This window comes from Neofelis nebulosa, chromosome 13, assembly GCF_028018385.1.
Source record: "Neofelis nebulosa isolate mNeoNeb1 chromosome 13, mNeoNeb1.pri, whole genome shotgun sequence".
NCBI lineage: Eukaryota > Metazoa > Chordata > Mammalia > Carnivora > Felidae > Neofelis > Neofelis nebulosa.
Genome location: NC_080794.1, coordinates 3,534,856 through 3,546,953, shown reverse-complemented (window position 1 = coordinate 3,546,953; position 12,098 = coordinate 3,534,856). Strand labels below are relative to the sequence as shown.

Here is a 12,098-nt window from a genome sequence, read left to right as displayed (position 1 = left end):
GGCGCCTGGGTGGCTCAGTCGGTGAAGCGGCCGACTTCAGCTCAGGTCATGATCTCGCGGTCCGTGAGTTCGAGCCCCGAGTCGAGCTCTGTGCTGACAGCTCAGAGCCCGGAGCCTGTTTCAGATTCTGTGTCTACCTCTCTCTGCCCCTCCCCCGTTCATGCTCTGTCTCTCTCTGTCTCAAAAATAAATAAACGTTAAAAAAAATTAAAAATGAAAAACAAAAAGATTCTACAAAAGCTGTGAAAGCAAAGAAAGAAAGAAATCAAATAGATTTTTTGGTAAACTGGCAAATGAATTTTCAGTGCAATTTATAAGTAAAGTCAGTGATTAATTTTCTTCGAATATTGATAAAGCAACATAAATTTGATCAAAAAATGGAAAGTACAAATGAACTCTGTACTTTCTAGAACTGGGAAGAGAAATTAGTATTCACCAATACATAAGAGAAATAGAAAAATTAATGAATGTCAGGGTTATATAGGAAGAAATTTGATACATAAGATAATTGGGTATTTCTTGCAAGAAAACGAGGGAGGGAGCCTAAGAAACCATAAAAGGCCCAAATATAGAGGGCACTGAAAAGTTATCTAAGAATATCAAATCCCAAATGTCACCTGAAACTAATACGTTTAGAGTTAATTGTTTTCAAAGCTTCAAGGAATAATGATATCCCTGTATAAATTTTCCTTGAAATTCAGAAGCAGCCTAATAATTGCATAATAGGATTCTTTCCTGATAACACGCAAGAAAAGAAAATCAAAAGACAATCTCAGTCATTAATAGTGATGTCAAGCTTAGATGAAACTCAGTAGGAGATTGAAGAGATTATTCATTGTTATTGGCAAGAGTTGAGCTGGTTTAATAAAAGACAAACTTTTAATTATAAAAAGTTATAGTGGCTGAAATAATTACAAGTTATCATACCAATTTCCCCAAAAGAGCTTATCTAATAGAATTAAGACCTATTTCTAATAAAAATTAAGATTTGAGAGCTACCTTTAAAACCTAACAAAGAATATCTCCTTTATTCCAAAGAGTGACATGATACTTAATGGAGGACTGTTTATAAAAAGCAGGTACCTTCAGTCCAGAAACTAAACCAGATCATGCTTTGAGACTGTGTCCTTTAATTAGGGAGCAAAGTACTTGACATTTATATGAGCAATGCAAAGAAAAAGGAATAAATTTTGGAGGTGGAAACATATATTTACATATGCTTCTATATCTAAAAAAATATGAAAGTTAAATTATTCTGATTAAGAGCACAGTTATCGTGATGAGCTCTGAGAAATGGAAAGAATTGTTGAACCATTATATTGTATACCTGAAACGAATATAACACTGTATGTTAATTCTACTTGAGCTAAAAAATACATATAAGTCAAATTTTAAAAATGAAATTATCCAAGATTGTAAAACAAAGTGGCCAGGTAACATATTTTAAAATATATTTCATATTTTATAAACCTTGTTTCAAAGCGTTGTTAATTTTTTCAGTGATCTATTTCTGCATAAAAATCACCCCCAAATTTATGGCTGGACATAATGGTTTATTATGTCCAGTGACTTCTAGTTAGTTCAGCCAGTGGTTCTTCTCCCTGTGGTTTCAGCTCATCCAGCTGTCTTCAGCTGGAGCTTGATCAGAACCGGAGCATTAAAGGTGACTTCACTCATGTGTCTGTAGCTGGACCAGACACTCTTGCACCGGAACAGTAACAAAGGGCACTTTCGATATATCTGTAAGATCAAATTCCACATTCTTTGGAAATTAAGCCATCATTAGAGTTATAATCCAAGAAAGCAAAGGACACTTCAATAACCGAAAAGTCCTACTGTATGTAAGGAGAAGAATGGATAGGAAGCTTACGGTAAGGATGATGAATCAATTAGTTTCCTCAGTTAATTTGTGGATTTAGTACAATTTCAATTCAGGTATTTCAAGGTTATCTTAAAGAGCTTAATTGCGCCCAGTTGGAAATAGATGAAAAATTTTCCACACACAAAAAAAGTCTGCTGTAAATCGATAATAATTAGCATAGTAGTGATTTAAAAAAAAAAAATAGAAATAAGGCCTTTTGGAGACAGAGGAAGAGCTCAGACCAAAACTCTGAATATAATTTAGAGTTAAATGGGAAGGGAATTTATATATACTACTTGGGTTCAGGATTTAGAAGAGCCAATTCTAGGAACAGTAAAGATTACCACTTTAGAAACAAGCATATGCTTTAATTACTGATAACGAGAGAATATACAAAATATAATATGGCCAGGTAAAAGAGTTGAAACATTAAGATTTTTATGAACTTGAAAGAGAACATTCAGATAAACAGGGGAATATGGGGGAGGGGGGATTTGTAGTAAACGTGATGGGTAAAACCAGACTATCCCAAGTGCATGGAGGGGCCTAGCCAGCAAAAAAACATCAAATCCCTGATAAACAAACGGTCAAGGCATATGGACGTACAGTCCACCAAAGTGGAATTACAAAATAAATAATCAGTATTTGAAAAATGTTCAGCCACACATGTAAATGTAAACTGATAATGAGCTACCAGCTCATACCTTTGGAAGATGAAAACAGGCCACCGATCCAGGAAGCGAGGAAGAATACTCAAAGCCACCATCATGACAAAGATTAGAAAACGATCCGCCTTCGTGTGCAGACAATAGGACAGAATGTAGCTTGAGCCAAAAAATGGACCCACCGTTTGACCAGAAATCTAATTGCTGAGAACTCGCTTACTAGAAATAGATCACCAAACTCTACCCATAAGACCACCTGTCAGAGAATTTGGCATCTCCTTCATAGGCCTGTGAGGTCAGGTGCAGTGAGCCCGTGCCCCCCATTCAGCCCTCCTGCCACGGTCAAGTTCCAAAAACGGGCGCATCACAGTGCAAGTTTGTTGGAGTGTGTGTGTTGCCCTTGTGTTTGTCGGGGATGGGGATGTGACCTATGTTTTGCACATCAGAATTCGCAAGTGAAATTTCTGCTCTAGGTGATACGGTAAGATCGTCACTTACTGCCGTTGTGGGCATCATTCCTTCATTAGCTGGAATAATGTGAGGCGTGGGTGCGCGAAGTAATAGAGACTAGATCTCACCCCCCCCTCACGTGTGGGCAAGTGAGCAAACCCAGAAGAGCTGGCGGTGGGTCCAGCAGGGACGCAGCAGAAGGGGAGTCTCTTCAAGAGTGCTAGAATTTAAAATAGATCTCATTTACCAAAATAGCAGGAGTCGTCAGTTTGTGTCTTCTTGAGCATTTGTTGAATGGATAACGTTTTAAATGAAAACAGGCTTTAAAAGGTGAAATTACCAACAAATGACAGGAGACTCTGGATTTCAGAGTCACACGCCATCAACAGGCCAGACTTTACTCCCCTCTGGATGCCAGCCTTTTGCTGTTCCTTTCCATGGGCCCGTCTTCCTTTCCATGGGCCCATGGTTGTGTGCGTGTGAGTGTCTGTATGCGGGACACAGCTCATTTATCAGGCCCCGCTATCAGAATGAAATATTCCACGTGAATGTATTTCCCAAAAAAATACAAGTTTATGTTTTTAGTATATTATGTTCCATGTGCCCTTGGTTTTTAAAGAGAATAAGAACACATTTTTATAATGAGAACTGTTTCAGTTCTGATGCTGCGGCTTAAAACTTGATAAAATAGCTTAAGTTACTGATAGTTGAACACTATGAGAAAGAGGGGGGGCACAGGCATAAACAAAATGTGGCATACCGCATAACTCCCGAGGTAACGTAATTGGTTTAAAAAAATGGAAAAGAAACAGGACTACTACTTGGATGAAAAACGTAATGTTAATGTAATATTAGTAAGTAGACTTAAGTGATCTAGAAAGTAAGGAACTGTTTCAGGCCAATAATAATAGTTGTATCTGAAACGGAGAAGAATTCCCACACTTTGCTTTGTTCATTACTCAAAGGTAGACTCCAGACCGTGATCTTTCAGCATTCATGAACAGGTTGCAAAAGGCCTAGACCAGAGTATTTATTAAAAGTGCAGTGTAACCTTTTTTTTTTTTTTTTTTTTCCTTTCCTGGTTGCTGGTTAAGTCAGCTTCTACGAGGACAGTACCTTTAATTTCCTGCATATAGCTACAGAGCCCCAGCTTTTCTGTAATTCATAGCTACCGCAGAGACGTGTTAGAAGAGCATTGTTTGTGGAAACAGGTTTAGGCGAACTGAGCCTCATACTTGCATGTCCTGTGTGCTCTGTGTCTCGTGCGTATACCCTTCTGCTAGTTCTTGCCCTCAGCAGACATGACTAATCGATCAGCGGATCAGATCACTCCCTCCCTCCCTGATGCGGGCTTGGCCTGGCCGTTCCCTCGGTGCTGCTGCAGGCAGCCTGTCTGGGTCACGGGAGTTATTCACGGGCAACTGTTTTGCCATCTCAGCTCTAGATGGATGTGGGATATCTTGCTGACTGTTTGTTCATCCTCTTTTTTCGTGCCAAGTGCACTAACAAGAAACTACACTTTAATAAGGCTTTTCAAAGATGATTTAAAGGGATGGACTGTTCCATGTGGAAGCCGTGCCCAGTGTCCCCCAACCCCCCTTAGCCAGATGTTCTTGCACAGCGAACAGGAAGGAAAAGGAGAAACAGGCTGTGTATGTAGGTTGAGCTGACTGTATCTGCTGTGCTAACCATTTACATGAAGTTCATGCTCCCGCGCCTGTCTTCTTACGGTCTGGTCTGTGCCATTTGGTTCAATGTCAGTAATTACTTGGTTACTGAATATTCATCATCACAGAAAGAAGCTGTGGGAGAATAAAGCTTCCACTGGAAACTGTCACTATGGTTAAGTATTTTACAGAGTTAGTTCAGTGTCTGGACTTAATCAAGCAGCATTCTGTTTGGATTTCAACGTACCAGCTTTTCAGATCCACAATGAAATCCTCTTTGTGAAACTACATTGCTGGCAAAACTCCCTTTTTGGCTTCTTGCCTCCTGACCAGTAGGACCTTATTTCTCCCCAAGGAATGTTTGAATGACTGCCAGCAGCAAGTCCTGTCTCTGTCAAATATGTGGGTATTTTATCAATTAAGGTAAAAATAGAGGAAGCAAGCTAAGACATTTTCATCCAGATACTTCGGAGTGACTCAAATATATTAAGAAAGATGGAAACTGACCGAATTATCACTGGATTGTATAAAATGTGGATGAGTCCGTGGAACTCTTCTAAAGAGTGATAGAAATAAATCCTTTATCTGTTTTGACATCCCTTTTTTCTCAGTAATTGTACTGGAGAATCAAAATATATCTGCCCTTGATTTTTTTTTTTTTTTTTTTAAAGTGTGAGGTATTCCCTTATTTGGTATCGTCACAGAACAGAGGGTTATCTTGGACATCGTGGCAGCCCGGACCCTCCCCACCCCGCCCCTGGAGCTGCTCACCCCCGGCCAGTACGCCCCATCATTCCTGCCCCCACCTCTGCTGCCTGCACCCTGCCACGTGCAGAAGTAGGCAATACCCAGATTGTGCTGTTAGTCTTAATTAAATTACACATTATTTCATCACGTGCATAAACGCTACCAGTCAGTACCAAACTGGGAACACGACGGTCTCCCAGGAACTCCTAGTTACAGAAGATTCGTCTTGTAGATCTGAAGCGTGGAGGACAATCTGAAAGCTTTACAGAAACGTTTGTCGAAGGACACCTGCGTGCCTACCGCAGGCGTTGGGAAATCCGACGTGGGAGAGCGGGATGCGTGGCCAGAGAACTCTGTGTCCTCGGCACCACTTCCAGGAGGCCCGGGCCCCTGGTGGGTGCTTCCAGCACAGTGCCCGTGGCGATCCAGCTCGCTTTCCTTCCTGCCCTGGCAGCCTCCACCATCCTTTCTAATTAACAGGAAGTGCAGGACCCTCCATAAACCAGACAGGCAGGTAGCCTCATTAGGAGACTCGTCCGGCAGCCGGAGGGAGACAGGGTGGGATAAATTAAGAACAGAGCACCCCTGACACGGACCCGAATGCAGTTTCTCAGCCATTAATCAAAGCATATGAAAAAGACACCACAGCACTAATACACCTGCTGTATCCCTCGGATTCCAACCGTAGATGCATATGTGGGCTCAGGCACCGAGAAAAGAGACACCGGGGAATGCAGGAAGTGAATAATTAGATAGATTCCTGCTTCTCACCTCCACCTTGTTCAAATGTGGGACTGTTTTCTGCGTGGCATTCAGCATTTCTGGACCGATGCTCTTGGGTCAGCGTTCAGCCCCCAGAGCCGGGCTAGTTCTGGTGCCCCTTCCAAAGAATAGGACGTCCCCTTTCCTGCCTAGCTCTGGAAACATCGCATGTGAGGTTAGGGGTGCCAAGAATAGAAATGGCTCCATGCCGAGAAAAGGCAGAGTGGTCACGCTGACCTTTGTTTCGGCCGCTGGAAACCCTGTGCCCCTCGTGTCTTCCCCTGATGGTTTCTAGAAAGATTAGGCAGCTAATCTCCCTCACCGCCACTATTTTACGTTTGCAGAGTGGGTCATTTAAGCAAACCCCAAATGGTCACAGCTTCTTACTGTTAGATTTGCACGTGTGAGGCACCCCGCTTCTCGTCACTGTACACGACAGCGTGCGTCCAGCCAGGACCTTCGCACGCGAAATGCTGAACCACGTTGTTTGGCATCGCATATTGTTGGCAGTCAAGGGCACAACTCCCCATTCGGCACAAGTACGCACGCATACACGCACGCACAGGCTGTATTTGAGTCATATGTGGGCTTCTAGTCAGGCGCCTAGAGATACCACTGTTCATAGGAAATTCTAAATCTTATTTCAGGTCTTGACTCAGACGAAGAACTTGGGCTGCTCTGTCACCACACGTCCTATCTAGGTGATTGTCCGGGGCTCGCCGCGGGCTCTTGATGTTTTGTAACCGTCTCTTTATTTTTCACGTGTCTGCACGTCTGCATGGTTATCTGAGCTCGGAGGGTTGGCACGCCCAGGGGACGTGGGTCCTGGCTGCTGCCGTGTCTCATGCTCCCCTGGTCGGGGCGACAGCTTGAGGAGAGGTCCGTCTCCTGGGTTCTGTTAATCAGCCAGGTCATCACGCGACGAGGACGCCGTTATTCCATGCGCACAGCCGGCAGCTTTGGCATTTCTTGGAATGTGGAAGGAGGAAAGCAAATTGGCTCTAGCAAATCGAGGATCTGCTAATTGTCCCCGTGGCTGTGATGTGCGCATGCCATACAGCCCCCAAGGACAGCCGATCCTGATGCTTTCTGATTGTCAGCAGCTTGCCTGAGTTTGTTTTTTGTTTTTCTTTGTTTTTTTGTTTTTTGAAACAAGGCAGTAACTGATTGGGGGGCAGGGGTGGTGGGGTAGGTAGGTTAGTGACTAAATTCATGTCCACGAAGAAACATCGCCTTGCAGCTATACTAAATTTCTGTGTGTGTGTGTGTGTGTGTGTGTGTGTGTGTGTACGTACGTGTGTCTCCTTCTCAGACCAGAGAGTGGCATCCTTCTGCACCCTGACAGATATGCAACACGGGCAGGACCTGGAAGGCGCACAGGAACCGGCTTTATGTGTAGACCCAGGCAGCAGCAAAGATTTCATGGATGCAACTGGGTATGTGAGCCCCTGTGGACCCTCCCCCTCTGCTCCCCAGGCCCACGAGTATCAGGGGTTCAGCAAAACCCCAGGAGACCATTTCTGCTCTGTGTTCCCCTGGTCCTTCAGGATCCAGATACGGGACTGAGTAGGGCTGACTGGGCTCCCTCTGCTGCTGGGTGGCTGGCTCTTGGTCGCATTAACTGCTCTGCCCTGTGGGCGGCTCCTACCTTTCTGACCAGTCTCCCTCTGCCGGGCTGTACATGGGGACCTGCCAAGGGCACGTTTCCCCCCCCAGAACCCTGGTCCTTGACCTGGCCTCGTGCCTTCTTCCACTGACGTGACTGAACCATCTCTTTCCCTATATTCCTGACAAGTTTATCACCCACAGAATATATATATTCTTTACCTAATTCCAACTTTCATACGAACTTGTGTTACCGTTAACTCGCCCATTCATCTTGGTTCATGATATTTTCTTGACAGAGAAAAACCAATTGGAGAAATCGAATCTGTATTTGGTTCCCAGGACTTCATTCTGGTCTACCTAGTCTCAGTTGGCTAACTGATTTAGATAATTTATCTTTTGACTTTATTTTTTTTTTAACTAACATCTATGCCCACAGAGATTCTGAATCCCTTTTTAAAATCAACAGAGACCCAGAAGGAATTTTCCACCAAAGCAGCAATATGTTCACTTTCCAAATGTGACATAATTTTATGTATTTCCTCGTTGGGCTCTAAGCACATGAAATGATTTTTTGAGTGAAAACTTTACCAACAAGAACACTGAATGCAACATCTTAACTTCAGTGCCCTTGAGTCTTTCTGGTTCTATCCTTCTTCCCTAGGGAGCGGTCTCCATCAACACTGACCGGTAAAGTCAATCAGCTGGAATTGATCCTTCGACAACTGCAGACTGACCTTCGGAAGGTAAAGGGATCCATCGGAATCCATAATCAAAACTCTTGTCTTGCATAATCAACCCCTTCTAGCCAGTAGAAATAAAAATGGAGACCCTCGGGAAAGATAACTGCCCCAGTCAAAGTAGAAAACAGTAGAAAACAGAGACTCCTGAGGTCTAATTCTGTTTTCTGGCCTCCAGCTCATGTATATCCCTGTAAGAGGAGGCAAGAATTGCAATAAAGGGGACCAAATGAGGGGGAGCCCTGTGGATGCCCAGTCTTCAGAGCCTAGTATTTTGTAGTTCAGTGAGTTATCATTTGTACCAACTATTTATGGGCTGACCTAAAAGGAGTCAGTTGCTCCTGGAAAACCTGTTCTCCCCCAAGCTGTTGTATTCCCCCCAAGTCAGCTACATGAACCTCACAACTTCTGCCCTACACGTCAACATGTGCATGGTCAGGCCTCAGAAGAAGTTAACTAATTCATTCCCGTCAAACGTCTGCTGAACTCTTGTGTCGTCAGCACCGGGCTAGGTAACCATCGTGCTGTCCACGGAAATGGAACAGGGTGCGGTAGCAGAGGGGTGAAGGTGGGGCTGGGAGGGGTGTCACGGGAAGGGTTTCGTTACCATTTTGTTCGTTGAAGAAGGGAGAGATTACAGCTGGTGTCCGTGTTGATGGAGGGATCTAGTTGGGAAGGAAGTCACAGTATGCAGAAACGCGGGGAGGGTCATGTGTGCACAAAGCTGAGGCTGGTCTTGATTCGGGGTCGGGACGGTTCACACAGAGCGACCAGAGTAGAGTGCGTGCGAGTGTGCACTCACACACGTGCAAACATACATTCACACACACGTAAGAGTTGCCCTCTAATGGTTTCTCTTTTTCCAGTCACGAGCTGAGAGTGAGTAGTGGTGGGAAGGAGTAGGAGAGGTGTAAGGGCAGAGGGTAGGGCCTGGAATAGTGAGTAAATTCACATATGATAGGATTGCCAAACAAGGCTGAAGATACATTTGAATTCGCAGCCTTAAGTAAAGCTTATGCAGTATTTGTTGGCCGAGTTGGGTGCTTCTTTCCAGCTTGGATGACCAGCGGTCCAGTTTGCCTGGGGTGGAGAGGTTTCGGGGCACAGAACTTTCAGAGTTAGAACCAGAAATGTCCCAAGCAAGCCGGGACGTCACCCTACCTCCAGCTGCAGGTGTAGGACAGTTGGAGAGTGGAACGTAACCAGTTTTGAGAGTTTAGACAGGAAGTCAGGACCAGGAGAGAGACAGAGCCCCTGGGGTGTGTATAGTATGGGATTAATCTGAGGGACCTAGAGTGTAAGCTGGGTAAAGAGACATACTGTCACTGCAGGGGACAGTGAGAATAAGGTAAGAGAGATTATAATAATCTAGAGAGATTATTCCAGACGGACAAGAGGTGGTGGTCAGGACGTGGGAGGACGAAACATCTTGGAAGCTGTGTGGTTTATGGGTAACAGCAAGGTACAGGGTGTGGCCATGGGAGCAGGGGTTGAGGAAGGGTGGGTTTCCAGATCACAGAGAGGAAGTAAGGGAGAGACTTGGATTTAGAATCATCGACATACATGACAAGTGGCAGGGGAGAGAAGAAACGCCAACCACATTCTAGAATCTTCTATCAGTGATGAGAGGAACTGGAGATAGAAGCCCAACGGCGACGTCAGCGCTGGGCTTGGAGGTTGGCATCGGGGGGCGGGGGGGGGGGGGGGAGGGCAGCGTTCATGCAGCGCAGCTCAGGAAGCAGGGTTCCTCGGGCACGTGCGTGACCCCGCCCCTGTGCCCTCTTCGCAGGAGAAGCAGGACAAGGCGGTCCTGCAAGCGGAAGTGCAGCATCTGCGCCGAGACAACCTGAGGCTGCAGGAGGAGTCCCAGACGGCCACCGCGCAGCTGCGGAAATTCACCGAGTGGTTCTTCAACACCATCGACAAGAAGTCTTAACCCGGCCCTAGCCCGCCGGGGGTGGGGGGGGGGGGGGTGGGGGGCGCCCTCGGGAAACGCCTCGAAGCCCCGGGAACTCGCCAACGCGTGGTCTTTCAGCGTGCTTGCAGCCGACCGTAGATGTGTTTTGGGTTTTTTTGGTGTTTTTTTTTTTTGTTTTTGCTGTTCCACCCCGCCCGGCACCATCCACCCCGCCGGGCAGGGAGGCGACTCGTCCCTGGAAGCCGAAGCCGCCTCGCGTGACAGCAGAGAGGAGAGCGAGGCCGCGTGAAGATGAATGTAACCCCCCCCCGGTGTCGAGATGAATGTAGCCGCTGGCGTCGGTCCCGGACCTCTTCGCCGTCGGGCTCCACGGCGCGGGTGCTGAGGCGCGGGCCGTACCTCAACAGGGAGGAGAAGGGGGGCTCGACCTGCTCTGGATCAGGTGACCTGGTGGAGATGTCCAAAGCAGATCGACCGCAGTTTGGGCTTTAGTATTGTAAAATAAACCCGGAGACAAATAATCAGACGTATACTTTAATGTTAAAGGTGCTCTATTTTTTTGGATGTACAGTAGTTTTATTTCTCAGCCACATTATCATAGCAATAAGAAAGAGGCATAGTAAATAGTAGGGAGAAGCCGCGTGGGGGAAATTTAAAAAGCACTGACGTCTTTAACACTAGTTTGTATGCAGTCGATTTAGAGACTTATTTATTTGCAGGAGCAAACGGTGCCTGAATATTAACAGTGTTCTGATTTAAGAAAAACCACACACACACACACACACACACAAAACACAAAAAGCTACACATGCCTTGTGTATGGCTCAGTGAGCGGTCCCTTCAACTCTTAGTTCACTGTGTTTAGTTACTGCTCTGCTGAAGAAGAGTACGCCTGCTTACGTTCTAGAACCTCCCGTCCGCGGGGAGCCCGCAGAATCACGTGTGTACAATGCCAAATTTGTTTCTCTTGTACAGAAGCTTTGATGAAGTGTCTTGTATTTAACGCCCTTATTTAAGCTTATTTAACCTTAAATTGTTAATTTTATAAACTTGGGTTTGACCTGCACTATGATGAGGGAGGCGTAGGCAGCCGCAGGCTCTGGAAAGAGGGGCTTGCCCGGCACGGACTGAAGAGCAGGGCGGGAAATTCTAACAACTGGAGGCTGCTAGTAACAAGGTGTTTGTATTGCTTTACCATTTTTAACTGTTCTATTTGAGATGAACATACATTTTGCTTTTTTAATAAATGTTCGAAAGAGCCCACCTAAGCAATGGCGTCAGGTGAATGCGGGTTTTTACCATCTGTGTGTCAAGAATTTGAGCGTGTGCGAATTTGTGCTGGCGTCACTTGCCGTTTTCATCTGTGTCGAATCCAGCTTCATCATCTTCTTGAATCCCATGCTCATTTAAAGAGTAACTAGTCTTAACAGCTGCGGCTGCGTTCCACACACTCTTCTCTGCACTTTTTGTCAGCGGGATTCCCATTTTCCAGCGCGGTTAAACTGAGGCTCAGGTTGGATGACTTACCCCAGCCAGGAGTTTGGTGTTGAACCATAGGCCACGGTAGAGTCTGGATTTTGTTCTGAGTCAAAAAGGAGGCTGTCGAAGCAGAGAGGGGGCAAAATAAGACCTGCATTCTATTTAAGTTTATTTATCGTGAGGGGCAGAGAGAGGGAGGGAGAA

General features: G+C 45.5%; 1 protein-coding gene across 8 annotated transcripts in view; it reads left to right on the top strand.

Moving 5' to 3' along the window:
- Nucleotides 1-11,683, top strand: part of SIPA1L2 (signal induced proliferation associated 1 like 2) — a 225,088-nt gene extending 213,405 nt beyond the window's left edge. For 6 of the 8 annotated variants that reach the window (XM_058696155.1, XM_058696156.1, XM_058696159.1 and 3 more), the window contains 4 exons: nucleotides 6,800-6,853; nucleotides 7,465-7,588; nucleotides 8,422-8,503; nucleotides 10,287-11,683. In XM_058696155.1, coding sequence (XP_058552138.1) covers nucleotides 6,800-6,853; nucleotides 7,465-7,588; nucleotides 8,422-8,503; nucleotides 10,287-10,433 — 407 coding nt within the window. In that variant the 3' untranslated portion in view covers nucleotides 10,434-11,683. The remainder of the gene's footprint in view (nucleotides 1-6,799; nucleotides 6,854-7,464; nucleotides 7,589-8,421; nucleotides 8,504-10,286) is intronic. The other 2 variants (XM_058696160.1, XM_058696157.1) reach the window with 1 other exon arrangement.
- Nucleotides 11,684-12,098: the final 415 nt, after the last annotated feature.